This window comes from Pempheris klunzingeri, chromosome 12, assembly GCF_042242105.1.
Source record: "Pempheris klunzingeri isolate RE-2024b chromosome 12, fPemKlu1.hap1, whole genome shotgun sequence".
NCBI classification, from domain to species: Eukaryota; Metazoa; Chordata; class Actinopteri; order Acropomatiformes; family Pempheridae; genus Pempheris; species Pempheris klunzingeri.
The window spans coordinates 1,785,734-1,806,702 of NC_092023.1; the positions used below are offsets into that span (position 1 = coordinate 1,785,734).

General features: G+C 45.3%; 1 protein-coding gene across 1 annotated transcript; it reads left to right on the top strand.

The window, feature by feature from the left end:
- The first annotated feature begins 544 nt into the window (after positions 1–544).
- kcnk12 (potassium channel, subfamily K, member 12) lies at positions 545–17,077 on the top strand. The gene is made up of 2 exons (XM_070841461.1): positions 545–884; positions 16,194–17,077. Exons 1-2 carry the CDS (start codon positions 545–547, stop codon positions 17,075–17,077), a joined length of 1,224 nt encoding a protein of 407 aa, XP_070697562.1.
- The last annotated feature ends 3,892 nt before the right edge of the window (positions 17,078–20,969 follow it).

Consider the following 20,969-nt stretch of genomic DNA (forward strand, 5'->3'; position numbering starts at 1 on the left):
TCCACACTTCTCCACAGCCTGAGGATTGATGACTTTATCAGAGCGGGCATTTTTTTTCTCCTCTGTAACACGCTCATCCGAAACTTGCAGAATTTCATTGTGGGAAGATTTTTTTATTTTTTTTGTTTTGGTGCAGGGGACCCGGAGGACCCTACAGCCTCTGCCTCTGCCTCTGCTCGCACAAAGAAGCGTCCTGCGCGTCCTGGTGGATGTAAGCTGCTGTCCACTTCACACCAACTGCATTGGCACAAGTGCAGGAGCGACCGTGTCTGTGGTGGAAGTATGCAGCTTTTCTCATGAACTCCTCCGCGGATCTCCAGACTCACATCCACAAGTGGAGCGTTGTCCTGCCTTCCAGCCACAGATGATATCACTTCCTAACTACAATGGGACAGCGTGGCGGGCTGAGTGGAGGAGATGCTGCCTGTAGAAGTGCGCTGAGAGAGCAGGACAGTGACTTCCAGAGGACACCTGCAGAAGAGTGAATGCCGTCTCCGATGTGGAGCTTGTCGCTGTCCGACGCGCGACTGGTGCTGAAATTTGGATGATGCCTGGCCAGAGACTGCAGGGCTGCCGCTCCCTGCACCTCAACGAGGACAACGGCCGCTTCGTGCTGCTCGCCGTCCTCATCATCGTGTACCTGCTGTGCGGCGCTGCGGTCTTCTCGGCCATAGAGAGGCCCTCGGAGCTGCGGGCTCACGGCCGCTGGAACGGGACGCTCCACAACTTCAGTGAGACCTTCAACATCAGCCTGCAGGACCTCAACTCCTTCCTGCGGGAGTACGAGGCTGCCATCGCCGCCGGGATCCGGGCTGATGCTCTGAGGCCACGATGGGATTTTACTGGAGCTTTTTATTTTGTTGGAACTGTGGTGTCGACCATAGGTGGGTGATCTATGCAGCATTCACTGACCTTTGCGTCTGTTTGGTTGCAGGCACGGTGTCCCTTAGATACTAATACTGTATAAATAATGTTGTAGCCCAGCCCATGTTAAGGCTCACCAACAGAAAACAACCCCTTCAGCTCACACCACTACAACAGTAATTACTGAATCTCACTCTAATTAAGCACATCTAGGACCTCACGTCCTAATAAAGCCACATTCAAGGCTTAGAAGTTAGAGAATGGTTAATGTTAATGTGGCTGCTAAACAATCCCATCAGAATCAGTGGATGTGAGGAGCACTGGAGCTGCCGTCCCTGCAGGCTGCTGTCTCTCCACTGGCTTACATACAGAATAACAGATTAACATTTTCGTTTTTTTTTCCAGTCATGTGTTACATTTTGGCTGTGAGAGACTTTGGCAATGGGGGCGACATCTGATTCGCCTGCCAGGAACGGCACACTCATCCCTGGCTATAGGACAGCACCCATGGGTGCAGTCTTTTTTGCCACATTTCCATTCAAAACCAACAGGAATGTCAATGAGAAGCCCCGTCTGCTCCCCCACATTTAACATTTACTCGCGCGATAGGTCAGAAAAGAGCAAGTGTCCCTCGCAGGGCACCCCGAGGGCCAACGGTGTGGTGCACTGCATGCCTGATGGCCCCCGCTAACCCCCGGGCCCCTCAGAGAGCAGCCACAGCATCACAGTGAGTGAGTGTGAACGGGTGAGCGTGCAAATGAACACACTCCAGGTGATCATTTGAGCTGACAGCAGTGGTCTATCTCCTGACCTGCCCTCCAGACAAGAGCACACACTCACACACTCACACACACACACACCATGACACCGAGGCGAGGGGGGAGTGATAAGGAAAACTGATGGTGGTGAACGGGTGCACAGGGACAACTGGATCCACGTGAGCAGGGAACCTGTCAGAACTTTATTTGTGTCCACCTCACACACACATGCAGCTCAGCCAGTCACAGGAGGGAACCACAGCAGCTGTGTTTGTGTACATGTCTGTGGCAGGCGGAGAGCCTTTGTGCTCCAGTTGTCATGCAGCAGCACAGTCTTCCCCCTCAAGCAGATCATCTAAACTGACTCAGCTGCTTCAAGGGTGGGGGGGTGGGATGTCTGCCTCTACTATTTGTCTGTTTCTTATGCGTACATACATTTCTGTCTGAATCTCCATCTCTCTTTCATCTCCACCCCTTCGGCTTGTGCGCTACTTTTTCTGCATGCTTGTAAGCCAGTGATATAAAAAGGGATTTGGGGGGCCTCCCCAAACAACTCTACATCAGAGTGGCATCCCCCTGCACTCTCTAGACACTCCTCCCTAACACTTCCCGCCTCTGACTCTGCTGTGGCAGAGGCTTCAGATCAGCAGTGACACTTTGCTCCCCTTGATGTGCCTCCACAGCATCGCTTTGAAGAATGAAAGTGAAGCTGTGGCCACTCGAGGCGCTTGTTTACCCGGAGTTTTGGCCTGACTCACCGGCCATTCGCTCTGCACCTAGTGTGTTGTTTCCCAACCTCAGGAAATACGGCAGAACACACGAGTCGGACATGCGGCTTTGTGGTAAGTTTGGTCTAAACACATGCAATAATATCAGCTCTTCCGCTCAGTAGCTGCTCTGGAGCTTTCGATCATATCACCGGGTCTTCCTCTGCAGACGGAGTAGAGCCCTGTTGCTATGAAACTGTAGTAGATTTTAAATTCTTTCTGACCGCCCTGAGGATTACATGTCCATGTTTGCTGAAAGGCTGACACACAAAGTTCACCTTTGACCTTGAAACTGGCAGAGGACGGGAGCAGCGTCGCCGTGCTGCTTTCAGCCGTAACACACATCTTCCTCTGCAGCGGCCATGTTGTCATGGAAATATCTGAGGCAACAAAGTAAGAAAGGCAGTGCCAAGGTCAAGAAAGATCTGTCGGCCTCAGCTGTTCAGCCATGCTGGTGGCGTGGCTCGAGGGATGGAAACATCAAACTCGGTCGGTCGGTTCACGACTTTAGTCCAAAGTGAAATATCTATGACTATAGAGCAGCTGTTGGAAGCACTGCCGTGACATTTAGAGCAGAAATCCACGGCGCTACGGGAGGAATCCTACTGACTTTGGTGGGGAAGTGTCTTATACTTTAATTGGCATAAAAGTATGTACATATGATGACATTCCTGACATTGACTTTGAGGTTTTGAGTAAAATCTTCCCTCAGTAATTACATGGATCCATAATTCTTGGAGGAAAACTTCTTCTTTGCCTCAGCTGTACTTTGTATTTAGTGCTAAGCATGCTAACACATTAAGGTAGTGACTAAGGTGAATATGAGGAAAACTGGACATGGTGCCACCACTGAGCATTTCTGCCGATCTGTCTTAGGGGCCATTTGTGGTGCTGCAAAGAAGAAAATCCCCTGAGCACCAAAAATGCACAAATATGTTAGTAAAACTCATAAACTGTATATAAGTAGTAAACGTAGCCACTGTAGCTGCTGGTTTGTTGACCGCCATTCTGAAGCCTCAGGTTTGGCTCTATGGTCGCTGCCATCTTGGTTTCAGGAGCGTCGCCATCTTGGTTTTTTGGAGCCAGAAGTGACGTTCGTTCCACGAAGCCCACCTCTGATTGGTCAGTCACAAGGTGAAAGATTGAGACCTTAAGTCAAGAGAGAAGTCTGCTCATTTTCTCATTGACTTCCATCCAATCAGACTCCTGTTTGGAGCCGGTGGAGTCGCCCCCTGCTGGACGTTAGAGAGGATGCAGCTTTAAGGTTCTTCAGCTTCACTGTTCAGGATCTACGTCCACTTCTTTCATACAGTCTGCGGTAAAACTGTTACTAGTCTTTGGATTATGATTTCATTTGTAGGTTTTATATTGGTATATTTTGTGTAAAGTTTAAAAGGCAGTAAGCTGTGCGACGCAGATACAAACCCAGAAGGTAGAAAACTGTTCTGGTATCCAGTTTGTTTAGAACATAAACACTTTGCCTTGTTGTGTTCAGTCTGTGGACTCTTGGTCTTGGTTTTTCATTTGCTCTCATCTTGTTGAAGAGTTACATTGAGGAGTTTGTTTTCGTGGTGTTGTTCTGGCCCACATTTACAGCTTTACTGTTTACATGCTCAGTAAAGAGGGCACAGAGCCGGCTCAGTAAACACAATTTCTATTAATACGTCAGCTATTTATAACCCTCAAGGCTGATTGATAGCTGACGACTGCCAATTAGGGCAGCTCTCCGAAGCACTTTGAGGGCCGGTAGGACTCATTGTTAGCTGCTGCAATGAGAGATTTCAGTTTCAAAGTGCTCAAGGGGGGAACACTTGTTTCAGAATTAAGTGTACTTAGCGATGGCTGTCTCATCTGAGACTTTTAACTTGTTAAGATTGAGAGGGACAAGCTAACTGGGGCAGTTAGTTGTCGAGCAGTTTTCCACATAATATTCTGCTGCAAGTTCGGACTGTGTTCTGTGCTATTTATTCCTCGGGGTGGACTCTTCTTGCCCCCGGCAGCCACTGCAGATTCTTGTTCCATCACACTCATATCCGCCCACTCAGAGAAGTCACAAAGGCAGACAAAGCAAACAGGACAGTTTAACAGCACGAAACAGACCCTCACGCAGTTTGTCCTTTAAATGAGGCCCGATTTAACCTCCATGCAGTCCACAACTTGCAAAATGAGGAGAAATGTCAGAGATGGGCCCAGTTAGGAGAAGATGAAATCCTGCTAAAGCCTGGGTGCTCGGTGTTGTGCTGCAGCAAGATGACAGGGTGCTCTCCCCTCAGACATCATCTCTTCCCCCACAAACCACTGGCTCCAGGTTGAAATGTGATATTTTGTTAAAAGTGTCCTCGTTCGGCTTGACGAGGGCGTTAATGAAGCGACTCTGTGATGTTTTCTAGTTTGCTGTTTGTAGTGTTGCGGCAGATTGCACTAGAGATGCCCCTCAAAAATGCAGCTTACTGCAGCTCAAATCAATATTTCTATATAAACAATGCCTCTAATGGCTGTGTGTGATGGGAGTCACAGAATCGTCCCCTAAATCTGCAGCTGCTCTTTAACTCTGTGAGTGCTGAAGCTTCTTTTCATTATTTTCAGTTTTAAAACCCTGTTTCAGTTAAAAATACACTGCACTGTACAGGGAGGGCACACAAACTCAGTGACTAGCTTGTGATCATTTGGGTCGCTGTGTCTCAGTGGTAAATCGGGCCGCCCGTCTATCAGATCGATCTCCAGCTCCTCCGGTCCGCACGGTCAAGTGTCCTTGGTTTACGGTCGTTCTGCATGAATGGGTGAGTGTGAGAGTCGTTTTAAGAGCTCTGAGTGATTGGAAACACTGTAAAGGTGCCCTACACCTACAGCACCATTTACCATTTACCACCAGAGCAGAGCGTTTAGCGGCAGCAGCCAGATATTTCCCTCAGGAGTTGGTGGAGACCAAAACAGAGCTACAAGCAAGAAGGAAACTGTCTAAATCACCATTCAGCCAAATCAACAGTGAAATACAGTGAAATTATTAAGTATTGTGCAAACAGCTTGTTTTTCTGCTACACGTGGCCAAATAATCAATTAACTCTGATATTATGAACCAAAACATTTATACAGGTGGTGTTCTGTACACTTTCTGTATCAGATGGACTGAACGTGAAGAAATAATTAGTCTGCAGATTTCTATTTGACCACATCGACCTCATCAAGCAAACACAGGTGCTGTTTCTAACCTAATCTGATATCTGCCTCTGTCAGGACAATCAGTTAAAACTCCAACTTCAACTTTGCAGAAGTGGACGTAGAGTTTCTCCAGCTGTGTTTGTTGGGTTATCGACTTTATGTACAATTTTTTTTTTTTTAGGTTACTTTTAGAGGTCTCACATCAAATTAAACTCCAGAGTAAGTGAAGGTGCATCACCCTGCCAAACGTAGTGAAATTGGATGCCATGAAGTGTGAGAGATCACTGCAGAGTTTTTACATCCAGCACAGATACCACAGACAGTCCTGGAATAGATCTGACCTCAGGTCTCTTCTACAGAAGGCCAGAGAGGACAAGCGACGGCCATTACAAACTAACTAACTAATTTAAATGTAAATAATTATCGTCTTGCTGTGAGCAAAAAGTAACGACACAAACACATATTCAGTTCCAAAAAAATCATAATTTTGCTATCTGAAGAAAACTACAAATGTGCCTTATCATCATCACAAGACAAGAATAGTAAAGATGCTCGTTGCCTCACTGGGTTCTGTTAATAAACAATCACCCCTAATGGTTTAGTGGGTGTTATCTCCCTCGTTTTCTTGCGCCAATTTAAAAAGTGCTGACTTGGCAGCGGAGTCTCACTTGTGAGGTCTGTGTGACTATTACACGCCTGTCTGACCAGGCCCCCCCCCCCCCTGTATCTTGGATGAGACTGCAAACCAAATTTGTTCTCTGTACTGTACGTTGTAATTCACATGTCTCTGAGGCGACACGACGGTGTCACCTCCGACTGGCAGAGCGTGCTTTTGGCATTTAAGCAGTTTGAAATGACACGTGACGGACCGCGTGGAATCCTGAAGGCCGGCTGTGTTTGTGCTTTGATGTCGTGTTCTTATTTAGATTAACCGCTCGCTGCTGCCTCGCTGGGACAAAACCATCTGTGTTGTTGTTACTGTTGGTGTACGTTATAAATGTGCTTTCGGGAGGTGGGTGGGAAAGGTTTGCAATCTGTGAAAGCAGATTCATCCGAGCGCAGCAGCGTTTCAGACTTGTTCTTGCCTTCTGTCTCTCACTTCAGCACGGCTGCGAGACGGCGTTGACTCCTGTCTAACATCTATAAATCAAACCGCTCTGCTCCTCTCTTCATAAGTGCCACAGCACACTCATTTATTTTTGATTCATTCATCGAGTCATTTTCATCTCTTGAACACTTTCTGCAGCGTGTTTCTGCGGGACAACATCACAATTATGTTAGAAAATAGAGTCAGCTCACATTGCACAAGTCCATTATCTAATGAGATGAAGATCACTTCACAGTTCACTTTGTAGAACCATTTGAAGCTGGTCAGCGTGACTCTGTATTCTGTACCGTGTCCCTGCTGCCGTCTTTCCCCCCTGTCCTCGCTTTAGATCTCCTGGGCTGCTCTGAAATCACAGACAGAGGAAATGTCACTGTTAAAAATGGAAGACAGAGGGCCTGCAGTCACATGAAAGGCACCGGAGGTCTCTTTAGATTGAGTCCAGACAAAATTGTTTCCCCAATGAGGAAGTGGAGCCAAATTGCACCACTGCTGAGCAGAAGGTCCAGACGGTGTCTAAATTAATCAAGCCGCTGTGTAATGTAGCTAATCTGTACCTTAAAGCTGCACTCATCAATATCTTCATATCATTTCTGGAAACAGAGTGTAATGTGAAAGGCGCCATTGTTCAGGTTTCGGCTGTTTTGGTTCAGTCTCGCTGACCTTGTTTCATGCTACAGCAGGCAGCCGTTTTCAAAGTAATTCACCAAAGTCATTGGAATACATCATGCTGGAGCCATTAATGTCTGTTCATGCCAATCCATCCAATAGTTATTACAATAATTAAGTCGGGACAAAGTGGGTAACCAGCCCCCGGAGCTGTGCCACTCGCTGGACTTAAAGTACATCAAGTAAAGTACATGATAAAAAGGAATTAAACTGGTAAACAGACGAATGATTCATTAATGTAAAAATGAATTCAGTTTAAGAAACATTATAATAATAACTGTTCAGTTTACAATCTTAAAAGCCAGAGAAAGAAAAATATTCTTTTACACACAGCTGCTCGAAGAAAGTTTAATCCCACAATTCTTCGTCCTTCTTCCAGTTCCTGTCATTACTGGGAGCTTCCTGGTGTGTGTGTGTGTGTGTGTGTGTGTGTGTGTGTGTGTGTGTGTGTGTGTGTGTGTGTGTGTGTGTGTGTGTGTGTGTGTGTGTGTGTGTGTGTGTGTGTGTGTGTGTAGGACAAACCTGCTGAGAAGCAGCGGCTTCAATAAATCCCCACCTTAGTTGACTGCTGCTGTTCAGGATAGCTGTACACACCTCTGCGGTCTGTCACAGCGGCTCATAAATCGGCCCTGACTCACTAAGGCGTGTTCTCACCACTGTACAGTAACTCACACACTCAAATCATCGCAGCCAAGTGATACCAAGATCATTTTGGAGGACACAGCAGATTTGCTGGGCTTCCTCCTCCTCAAACTGATTAGCATTTCACTGATTCTGCTCTTTGCACCGGCTCGACACAGAGAGGATAAACTCTGTGTCCTCTTTGTTCTCTGCAGTCCTCTGACCTGCTCCCTATCACGGTTCATTTTGGCAGCAGGTTCAGACTTTGTTCTGGCGCTAATATTTTGATTAACATCAAGTTTCTCCGACAACCTAATTTGCACCGGTGCTGATGTCAACGCTGACTTGCAGCTATGAGAGTTCAGACTTTTCCCCCCGAAGCAGAAAAGTGTCTGTCTTGAAACTTTTGGATGTTTGACGCAGTGAAGTCACACAGTTTTGCAGAAAAGCCCTGAATAGCAACTCCATCCCTCCACCTACATGAGCATGTGTCTGCATCTCGGGGTCACTATTGATAGTAATCAATGTTTAAAAGCGAACAGCGAAAGGTGTGAAGGAGGGGCTGCTTGTATGAGAGGGACAGGAGGTCATGATGCAGCTACTGTATCTGACAACTGTGCAAACAACATGCTGAAATAGTGTTTATGGACAAACAGTTCAGAGCATGTTAAACCAGCGTCCTACTTATTGATAAACGCTCCAAACAGAGCAAACCTGACTTTAGAGCACAGGCTTGAATCAGTCTGGTCGTCATGATTAGATTACAAGCGGAGCACTGCGTCATTTCTGATCTGCTGCTTATTACACACCTGCTTTCTGGAGAAATATGAGTGAGCTGAACAGATGCAGCACTGACCACCATGTTGAATTTTTCATGTAACGATCTGTTTGGATTAGAAGAAGCAGTCTATCTACGGAATAATGCATTTATTTCAGTAAAACCAAGCGAGCTTCTCACTTCAGCTCGAGCTGTTTTTCTCCAAAGTACCTCTGAGCTGATGGTTTGCTTTTCTCAGCCAGCCGGCACAAAATCATTCCCACTTCTCTTACAATCATTTGGCATACGTGTTGATTTTCATAATGAAAGAACTGTCGTCTCTGCTGGAAAACATCAGGATCACACATGGACGGATGTGTTGAAACGCAGATATTTTGCCAGCAGTCTCAGATTATTCAGGTGAGTCCTGGCTGGCAGCCTCTGGCACAGGCACACTGACTAATAGTGGCCACATTCAGTTAATAGAAGCTAAAACATCGTTTAATTGTGAGCAACAGAGCGTTTCCTGGTTTGTTTCTCGGAGGCAGTGTGATCCACGTATGATCGTTCCTGCAGCCTCTGACAGGAAATCAGGGTTTTTTGCCTTAGATTTCATGCCACATTAGCAGTAATGAAAAAACATTAAACCGAATGGCTGCTGATCCTCATGAGGTCACTCATGATTCAGCTGTTTTCATGTGAAAGACACATTTAATGCAGCATCACGGTGATCTGTGTCATCTGTCTACGCTGAAACATGGAGGCTTATCACGCTCATCTGAGTGATTCAAAAGCTTCACCTGCACAGGTGTGTTTACTTAAGGGAATAACACAAGAGGCCTTTATGTAGCTAAGCTTTTATTCAAACATTGACTGTGCGCACTGCACAAGATGATGGGAAACACAAGGACGGAGCCTTCAGATCATTCAGGGAGAAGCTATTAATCTGATGAGAGAACGACACGAGCGTCACATGAAAGGACAGGATCTGTGCTACCGTTTGCAGTCGGACATTGAAGCCACATGAATCTTGATTTCTTCCCCTAATTGAACTCTGACTTTCTTATCTGTGAAACAGCACAGCGGTGGACTCGCTGTATTCTGCAGTTCTTTTAAATTTCTTCCGAGATGAAAAGCAGATCGAAAAATGAAGAAAAGAGGAATAAATGCTGGCGCGTATCCAGAGACGGTGCAGCATATTTTGTTGACAATAAATCAATACGTACAGCGGTGCGGTCGTCATTCCTCCTGGCTGTCTTTGCCAGTGAATAAAACACTGAGATACAATTTTAAAAATTTAGACTTTATTCAGTTACAGAGGCACCAAACAAACCACAGAATCAGAAACAAGAGTCACTCCAGGTGACCAGGTCTGTGTGCCAGTGTCCACACGTGTTACTCTGGTCGTTCAGATCTGTATCGACCGGCTTTATGACTCATTATGACTCATTATCAGTGCTTTGACATGCAGAGCAGAGAGCTTTTCGTGTTCCGCCGTCTATACCGTGTGTGGGTGAGCTGGGTGTGAAATTCAAAGCTGCATTGTTCAGCTTCAGGCCCCAGCGATGCTGCATGTGTAGGCTTTAGGACACAACACTTTAGCTGCTCCTCAAACTGTGTGACCTGCTCCTGCAGCTCAGTCTTTTAAGGCGCACGGCGTCGTGTGAATGTTTCCATTATTACGCCGGCTGCCGGTGATCCTGGCAGCTTCTCGGCAGATGGCGCGCGATGATGTCCCAGGTCTGGGCCATGCTGCCGCTTCCTCGGCCCTCTGTCCTCCCTGCAGACCCCCGCCACGCCGCCCCATGACTAATTATTTCCTGTTCGTCACAGAAACACAGTCATCAGAGGGATGTGGCGTTTTCTGCTGCCGTTCCTATCAGGCCAATTTAGAAGTATTCCCACTGGTGGGACATGGTAGCTTTGACTGGGAGCATGTTTTTAAACTGTGTAATTGGGGACATGTGGAGGCCATGGGAGGCGGAGATTTGATTTTTTGGGTTGGCAAAAACAGTCACATAATGAATGAGTCAATTTCCAGGCCTTCTGAGAGTTATGTGTGTGTGTGTGTGTGTGTGTGTGGGGGGGGGGGTCCTGCCCTTAATGACACACAGTGACCTTCAGGTTGAAAACTACTTAGAAAGACAAGTGAATGTACAGCATGTCCTTCATTCAGACACAGGAGCATGCTGGGGAGTGCTTTTAGTTGCCCTTTCCTCTCATGTGGGTATCCATTAGGAGCTTCGGCTGTACTTTATGTTTCTCCTGTAGTTCTTTAGCTGGTTTCAATTAGTTCCGACTGTCCTTATGTTCCCCGAACCAGCCCCTGAACTCACTCACACTAAAAGCAGACTTCTATAACAGGACACTGAGATGTGCTCAGCTTCAGGATGGGTTTTTTTTGGTTTTTTTCTGGGAAAATGAATCAATATTTCTTTTTCAGGATACTTTGTTTAGTTAAATGTGTCACCGGGGCTCCAAGATGAGCTGTTTGAAGGCTGCAATAACTCTTTAAATAGATCCTTTCATCTTAATAGTGCATCCTGTTTGCCAGGTGGACCGTTCACCTTTAGACACCTTTAGAAATTAGGTGCGTATAAACTGCCCCTAACCCCTAAAGGGTCTTACTGTCAACACATCCCATGTTTACTCCTCCGTGTCATAGAGCTCCATTAAAAACACATCTTTTACAGAACTGCTGCACTAGATACGATGTTCCTTCATTAAGACGGACGAGCACTGACCTCTATCTTGAGTCCATCCCATGCACACAGTCCTGCTCTCATAAAAACTGACCCGAGTACCAAATCTGCGTCTGAAAAACTCACCCCAAACGAATCTTTTTTTAACAAGCAACATGTGCTAAAAAAACCTCCAGCGTCCTGCTGTGTGAGGAAAACATTTAGCTTGTTTAAAAGAGGAATGTTGAATGTCTGTATCTTCTGGCTATGTGGGTGACACTGACATTAGGTCACTGTTTTTGGATGATATTTACACATCCAGCAGTTACTGAACAACTTAACTTTATATTTGCTCTCTTTTAGCTCTGATTTTGGTCTCCAATAACTCTACGGAAACATTTATGTCCACTACATTCGCTGCTCTGCCATTTGGTGCTGGGCAGGCAGAGTAAAGTGTGAAAGCTTTTAGAGCTGTTGTGCTGAAAATAGCTGCCAGCTTTGACCAAAAACAATGTTATGTGAGCAGTAGATGCTAAAACGGTGGCTGAGAGGATCTCTGTGGGTTCATCGGTACATCCAGCCCTTTTCCTTTACACACAGTCATCTGATTTATTGTTAATATCACAGTTTTGATTAGAGCTGCGTTAAAGTTTTAAGTGTTCAGCGGGAATTTATGGGTTTGGGAGTGAGTGTGTGGTTTTTTAATGGGATTTGATATGAAATATTACCAGGACTTACTGTTTTCTTCCCATTTGTTTGCTTATTAGGAGATAATTCCTCCTCCCTCATCGTCTCCATGCGTGTGCTCCAGCCGAGGAGAGTCTGAGCGGTGCACTTTTTTGGGTTTAACAGCTGCTGTTAACTCCTTTGCACTGCAGACTCTTCGGACAGTGAAATACCTGTTGAGTGTTTTAGATGCCGAGCGGCTCTCCTTCACTCTGAGTGGCTCTCTGGTGTAAAATTCGACGATTGATTACTGTTAAGAGGCGAGTGGTCGAATAAGAGTGATGCAAATGAAATGCGGGGCACCGATGAAGTCCATCAATATTTCTATTAGCAACACTCTAATTTGTGCTATTTGTTTAGAACCCGACTTTGCTGCACGACCTAATGAGCCCCTGTAATTGGCCACTGGACTGTAATGAGAGCTGCTCCGTCTAAACTGTGTCAACGCTCTGACTGCTGCTGAGCACAGACTCTTTAAATGTGACCACTGGTGATAACGGCTGACCTAAACTTTGAAGTCACTACAATCCTGTAATTTTTTGTCTCTCCCCCCATTTTACTTCCCCCGCAGTGCGATAACCATTAGAGCATCTTCTTCATCTTCTCTTAAAACTGTCAAACTGTAATTAATGGATACTAATGGCACCATTTCCATCACTTTCCTCCTGGTTGGATCTCTGGTGTGTAATTATGTGCGCAAGCATCATTAGCCATTAGAGCATAACATCATTTTCTATGTGGAGTTGAGCATATTTTATTTAATGTTAATGAATAAATATTCTCTCAGGGCTCCGAATTAATTGGATTAGTTCACATATGATTTCCTGCCTTATCAAGTTCTGCTGAATTGAATGACTCATCTTGGCTCGGACGCAGTGGAAGGAGTAGAAAATGTTCGCCGAGGTCAGCAGCAGGATCACAGATCTCAGATTTAAAACCTAAAATCTTTGTGAGTATTTGGTTTTATCCTGCGTGTCCTTTGCCTTCTACTATTGTTCTGTGTCCCCTAATGCCTCCTGACACAGTAGTCTGGAGTAATGGCTCTGAAATGCTACACTGAATCGATGCCTGGTGCCTTTTCCTCTCTTAGGTAATTTACTTGGTAATGAGAGACGGAGCGGAGGACTGTCTCTGTGCGCGCTGAGAAGATGGAATCTACTTTTTTTATTATTCATTTGGGTTGAAAAGCTTTGGGTTGCTAATTAATTAATTAACTATGAAACATTTCACTTAATTTGGATAATCACTGCCCCTCACCTCTGTGTCACCCAGTGGTGCCTCACTGTTACTCAACTTTTTTACTATATTTGACAAAACCAGATTAATTAATATGTCTGAAACCTACACAAGCCTATTTTTATATATATATATATATATATATATATATATATATATATATATAAATGGGGGGGCTTATATTCCCTCGTGTCTCTATAAAACAATCTGTTCCAATCAGTGTTGATCTAAATTACCCAGCATGTCTACAGCAAACCCACGGGAGAGTGGTTTCTGTGTGAGAGATAAGGTCAAAAAAGCCATTTTGGGCATCATAAAGGAAGTATTGTCTAGATATTGATGTCATTTATTACGTGACAAGGATGGTTGTAGACGGGTTGGTGGAAAAAGGGGGAAAGCGCTGCTCTAATGCTCCGGGAAGACTGAAATGGAGGATAGCCATGATGGAAAAATCAATTAACCTTGGCCTAGAAGTGAACTGGTTGATCTTTCAGCACGATTTTATTTGTTGACAAATATACCATCTGCTGGATGGGGGGGGTGACAGTGTGTGTGTGTGTGTGTGTGTGTGTCTTTGTATAGTTATGAGAACAAATTTTGGTTTTACACCGTCGTCGTGAGGACATTTTGCCTGATCCTCACAACTTCAAAGGGCCGTTAAGACTTGGTTTTAAGGTTAAAGTTAGGTTAAGGCTTGGGATTAGGCATTTAGTTGTGATTAGATGTGGTTTAATCTCAATTAATCAATCAATTTTTATCTATATAGCACCAATTCATTACAGCATTATCCCAAGACACTTTACATGAAGAGCAGCTCAGACCAAACTCTTTAATTAAGAGAGACTCAATGATTCAGGGATTCAAGATGAAGGATTCAAGAGTGAGCAGCATCAGGTATGACTGATAGAAGAGTTAGGGTAATGATAAGGGCAGGTGTCCTCACAACTATAGAAAGACAAGACCATATGTGTGTGTGTGTGTGTGTGTGTGTGTGTGTGTGTGTGTGTGTGTATTCTTGTACTAACGACATAGTGAGGACCAGAAGATGTTTATTACCAGCACAGTGAGGACATTTTTGGGGATTTGGGGTCCTCACAACTTCAAAGGACCGTTTGAAGGTTAGATTTAGTGTCCTCACAAAGGTAGAAGTACAAATATGTGTGTGTATGTGTGTGTGTGTGTGTGTGTGTGTGTGTGTGTGTGTGTAAATAAGCACATGATGTGTACATATAAGCACAGAAACAGACTGATTGATGTCTTGTACTGATAAAATCAATCAAACTATAAATCAGTGCCTACAAACGGTCCCAGGAGGAATCTGAACAGACACACGATTATGGAAGGAATAACAAAGAACAGCAATATTTAGAGGACATCACATAGAAAGTATTGATCTTTTTATTTTAGTTTAGTGTAGTTTTTAGTTTTTGGCACTGGCTCTAACGATGAAATATCTATTGGATGATTTATACATTCATAGTTAAGCCCAGCAGAAAACTACTGGATGGATTGTAGTGAAATGTGGTCCCTACATTCACACATTTTATCTACCGCCATCATCGTGTCATCTCGTTATTTGTTTCTTGTAAAATACCTTCACTTATCCATGCATCTGGGGCAGGAAGCCCCCACTGTGGCAGTAACCTGTAGTGGAAGCAGACACTGATTCAAAAGGTTGGGAACCACTGCTATCAATCACATATATTAATTTTTCTCTCCCTCAAATATTGACCTTATTCTTCTCGTCTTCATTATTTTTTTACACATCATCTTTAGCGACAGCGGCAGCATTATTGCCGCCACGGTGCTGACAGATTTTTATAAACCTGATTTGATCTTATAGAGGCGACGGCGCCGATCCCAGCATCATGAGCCAGACTCGGAGCTGCACCTGTGACGCTCCTTGAGATTGAGAAGTGCTTCTTCACCGTGAATCCATAAACATCCTCTCCCCTGCTCTCCTCTCGTAACCCCCTCCTCAGCTTGAACACTCAGTCTAATTGACTGAGAAATCAGAAGATAGCAGGAAGCCAAACCGCACAGCCAGGAAAATAAATATTAAGAGGCCTTACCTAAGCTCACTCTGGGCACCCCCCCCCCCTTCATATAACTCCTGTGTCCTTGCTTATATACAGCAACACGTAGTATAATAAACACACCCTGTACAAGGCTTTACACAGAGAAAAATGTCTTTACAAATATGCTATTATATCATCTGAGCTTATGTCAGTGGGATATTTACATGTCCTGAACTTCCACTAATAATAATAACAACACAAATTGGGCACATTCAAATGTATGCATGCAGTCAATAGGCATTATTCTTCTGTTTAATCATATAGGATTTACATAGAGTTCCTCCCAGATGGCAAACATTTGTTTTAATTTGGTTTGCAGCTAATGAATACAAATATGCTGCTTTCATATATTTGTGCCATGTCATTATTTCCCTCATTATCATCATGCAGCTTCATTTTAAATGCAAAAAAAACTTTTAAATTATGCCACAGTCTGTATTATCGCTCTCTATGACCTGTGCGCTCATCCTCCAGAGAGAGCTCACACTCTTGTATCTGCATCAACACTAATGATTGTCTAATTCTCCTGCTCTGAACTCCATCCCCCTATTTCACATCATTTTTCATTCTGGGACAAACGTATATGAGTTTGAGTTAAGCTTCATTTAAAAACCTCATTTAGATTTGAGTTTCCTGTCATGCACCACTTCCTCCGTCTCTAATCAGAGACATGACTTCTTGTGAGGAAGATGAACACACGCTGTAGGTGAACATCAGATCTGGTCCTCTTCTTGAGGACTAACTGCCTGACGTCTCTCTTCTGTCTCCGCAGGTTTCGGGATGACGACGCCTGTGACGATCGCCGGAAAGGTATTCCTGATCTTTTACGGGCTTCTGGGCTGCGCTGCCACCATCCTCTTCTTTAACCTCTTCCTGGAGCGCATCATCACTCTACTGGCTGTGGTGATGAAGGCTGTGAGGGAGCGGCGAATCAGGAACAGCGGTCTTCTCCCGCCAGGCATCCGCCATGATTTTTCAGCCTACTCCCTCCCAGGCTGGAAGCCCTCCGTGTACCATGTGATGCTGATTCTCGGCCTGTCAGCCATCACCATCTCCTGCTGTGCATCAGCCATGTACACGCCCGTGGAGGGGTGGGCTTACCTAGACTCACTCTACTTCTGTTTTGTCACCTTCAGCACCATCGGCTTCGGGGACTTTGTCAGCAGCCAGAGCGCGGCTTACGAATACCAAAGCCTCTACAGGGTGGCCAACTTCCTCTTCATGCTAACGGGCGTGTGCTGCATCTACTCGCTCTTTAACGTCATCTCTATTGTCATCAAGCAGGTGCTCAACTGGATGCTGGAGAAAATGAGCTGCTTATTTTGCCAGCGCTGCAACAAGGCCAGCGCCCTCCTGGGCAGACGCAATGCCATCCGCCCGGGTCGTCAGGGTCGGGGTGCGCAGCCGGCCGACTCAGATGGACCCTGCGATAGTGACACCGAGGGACGCAGGCTATCAGGGGAGATGATCTCCATGAAAGACCTGGCAGCCTCTAACAAGGTGTCGCTGGCCATCATGCAGAAGCAGCTCTCCGAGTCGGCCAACGGATATCCCAGGACAGTCTGTGGAAGCTCGCGCCATAATGGTTTCTCTGGAGGGGTCGGCGCCCTCGGCATCATGAACAACAGGCTGGCAGAGACGAGTAACTCCAGGTAGATACAGTGAGACAGGAAACAAAGCGTGGGAGCTCTTTCCTCTCATCACTGTGGAACAAACCCTGAAGTTGAACACCATAGAAAAAAAAAAAGGCTTTTGAAAAGGACTGCCAATGTAACTTGTTATGCATGATACATATGATTTTTAAAAAAGTACTTTTAGTTGGGATTACAAGCCTGTGGTGATCATGCAGGTACTGATGGCAATGGTTTTTAGTGATGACGGCATGAAGAGAGACAGAAAAGGAGACAGGAGTTCATTGGGAAGTGTGGGGAGCACCCATCACCCCGTCATTACCCTCAAACCCGACAGAACAAATCACAGGAAGTCTCTTAGAAATCAGTGTTAGTCTGCAGAGGATTTAGTCTGCTGTACACGCTCAATATATCAGACTTGTACGACTGAAATGTTGTGCTGTAAAGGAGCCAAGGGAAGCATACAATTCTTTATTGTTTTGGGGTTCTGCCAGTTCATTTGAATGTACATATTGAATGCTGATATAAACAAGATGTAATCGCTGAATGATATAGCACATACTGATCTATGCATTATACGTCTCATGCATTTTTTGCACCATTTCTAGACCTTTCATTGATTGTGCAAAGCCCATTTTCTCCTTGACACGGGTCAAGTTTACCCTCAGGTGATTGATTTCATTTCTGGGGGCAAGTGTGGGAAGCAAAGTCTAGTTAAGCCCGGCTGTGATGTAGCTGATTTCTACAGTGTGCCGCCGCACTAACAGCCTACAAAGGATCATTCCCTGTAGCTCAAGATGGAGAAAAGAGCGGAGTTGAAGAATGAAAACCCATTTCCCATGAGAGAAGAACTGGCCTTCTTATCAGCTCAGAAAATGCTTTGGCGGCCAAAGACTTTGACTTGAAGGGTAAAAAAGGCACCTTCCAACTCCCCCTCTCTCCTCTTTTCAAGCCTACAGCTGTCTGCAAGGAAAACAATTGATAGAGGCTTACATGCATTAATTGCTCTTTGAATGCAGAATGCAGACTTGTGTATTTGTTTTAAAGGGAAGTAAGTTTATGTTTTATGTAAAGTGAAATACAAGGGAGTGGAGGGATGTGGAGGAGGAGGTGAAATATGGATGGCTTTATCCCGTAGGCACATTATGTTGAATGATGCAGATTGAAAGGAGCCGGGTCAATCTCAGATGCAGGAGCTGAAAACGAAACCCGAGAGGATTCTCTCACTTGCATTGATTTATCTTTTGTGGGGATTTTCATCCAGGGAGACGTGGCTCTGTCTTTAAAACAAAGCATGGCCCAAAAGCCTGCAGAGAGTGGCTTTTCCTCATGATTTGAGTGTAAATGTGTAGCCGCTGTGTAATGGATAGAGGGTGTTTGCAGAGGATGTGGTGCTACCCTGTCAGGCTGCACGATCAATGTCCTCGTTGCCGGCAGCCACCTCTTCCAAGGCTTGTGTGATTTAAAGCTGGTGTTTGATGTTTCATAACCAGCAAGACGGAGGGGGAGACGTTGTTAGCTCAACAGTCCAGGAGACAGTGATGAAGGTAGAGAGCCAGAGAGAGGGGCTGATGACAGCGGTAGAGGTGGAGGAAGTGGTGTTAATCGACTCCCAAACTCGTGATCAATCTGCATCAGTCTCTCAGCCAAGGGCTCAACTTTTCCTGGCGTCCATCCTCAACATGTAATATCCTCCACGGCCGCTCACTTATTTTTCCCTGTCATCTCTTCACACACACTGCACCAAAACCCTCCTGCTTCCTTGTTCTCACAGATGTCAGCGCTCTCCCTCACGCTCATCACCCTTACACTGTGAATATGATGAGACATGCCATAAATGTATATATAGCTTTGGAATGTCTTAAAAAGCGCTTTCTGAATTGGATCTGGATCTATCTTTAATTGATTTCCATCCTCGCCGAGCATAGATGTGAATATTTTCCTTTACTCCCCAGTCTCACCAAGAGGAATAGAGAAAATGACTCAGGTAGTTCAAATCTTCAGGCTTGTCTTAGTTTTTCCTGCATGCCATTATGGTAAAGCCATACAAGATAGCTGTATATAAAACAGAGGACTCTTTCAAGTCTATTTTTCTACATATAGCTTTCAAGTATCTACATGTGAATGATTGAAGAAGTCTCGCTGTCACACGTCTCCGTCGGCAGAGTGACAACCCTCCTAACTCACCCACCTCCCAGAAACATGGACAGGCCTATCACACAGTGAACACACGCTTTCCAGACGTTAAACAGCAGCTTGACATTTTGGGGAATACTCGAATTTGCTTTCTTGCGAAGAGTGAAATGAGAATACCGATGCCTCACTCACCTGTGAGGTAAACATGTAGCTGGAGCTGGTTAGCGTAGCTTAGCGTAACGACAGGAGCTAAAACCACAACCAGTCGTTTCTACACTTTGGTGTTTGTATAGATTTAACAAACTTTAGATGCTTTAGATGCTCTCTGGATGTTTGGACCTTTGGACAGACTCTGGCTGACTTTTACCCCGTTTCCATCATGGATGTACGAAGAGAACTTACAGCTTCTGGGTCCATCACGTGATGCCAATGGGCCCAAACAGACTTTTTCCCATAGACTTACATTATGAAAGAGACGTCAGATTAAATTAGCAGATCTTTTTTTTGGATGTACAACAACTTCCCAGTACGAACACTCCTAAATTATATCCTAAAACTTGTATAATTCACAGTCAAATCCAGTGTTACGTAATATTATCTTGGGCATAATGAACTGTCCTTATCATGAGCGAGCCTGAGACCGAGGAGCTCTTTCTCTGTGGGCCCCATTGGTGTAGAAGATCTGGGTAATTTTAACGCCACTGAGCAACTTTCATATGAACGGTGCTCTGCCTCCAACGCTCCATCCACAGATATCTCATAGAAATAGTGTTGCACATAACCTCCTGTAAAACAATACACCTGCAGATTTTACAGTCTGTCTAGCTGTTTTCCCCTGTCCACTTATTTTTCTATGCTAAGCTAACCAGCTGCTAGTTGTAGCTTCCTGGTTCTGTCCCAACGTAATAAAATCTGCCTACAAGCAAGTCTAAAGTTCACAGAGTAACATGTTACATCTCCTTTGGGATAAAGAGGTAAACTAACTAGCTAACTAGTCAGCATGGCCATGGTTATCAAGTATTCCGGGGTGTTAAACTGGAGCAGAAGATGGACAGATGGAGATGCGGGCTCTGTACTGGACCACTGAGGTGAAGACAGGATGCGAAGCTCTTGATTTACCTGTGGTTTACCTCCAACCCTCACCTGGTCATGAACTTTAGGTAATGACCCAAAAAAACAAGCTTGTGGATACAAGCTGCTAACATGAGTTTCCTCTGCAGGGTGTCTGAGCTCAGCCCAAGAGATCTGACGAGGGGCTCAGACATCCGGAGGGAGCTCGGAGTAGATCCGCTGCTCCGAATGCAGCTGGTTTGAGGGGGTTCGGGCGTCTGATTAGGATGCCTCCAGGGCGCCTCGCTTTGGAGGTATTCTGGGCACGTCCGACTGGGAGGAGACCCAGAGGCAGACCCAGAACCGGCTGCAGGAATTATATATCTCATCTGGACTGGGAACGCCTCGGTTTCTCCCAGGAGGAGCTGGACAGCGTTGCTGAGGAGGAGGACATCTGGAATACTGCCACCAGACCTCAGATAAGCAGAAGAACATGGATGGATAGATGGATGGGCGTTAGATTGGTAACTTTATCTATCATCTCATCTAACTCTCAGCAAGAAAGCAAATACCTGTATTTCCCACAAAAAGCCAATTTATTCCTTCAACAATCCCCAACAGACCCAAGTGAGCTCACTGTATCTTAGTGATGTAATGTGAGTGTGTGTGTGTGTGTGTGTGTGTGTGTGTGTGTGTGTGTGTGTGTGTGTGGTGTGTGTGTGTGGGGGGAG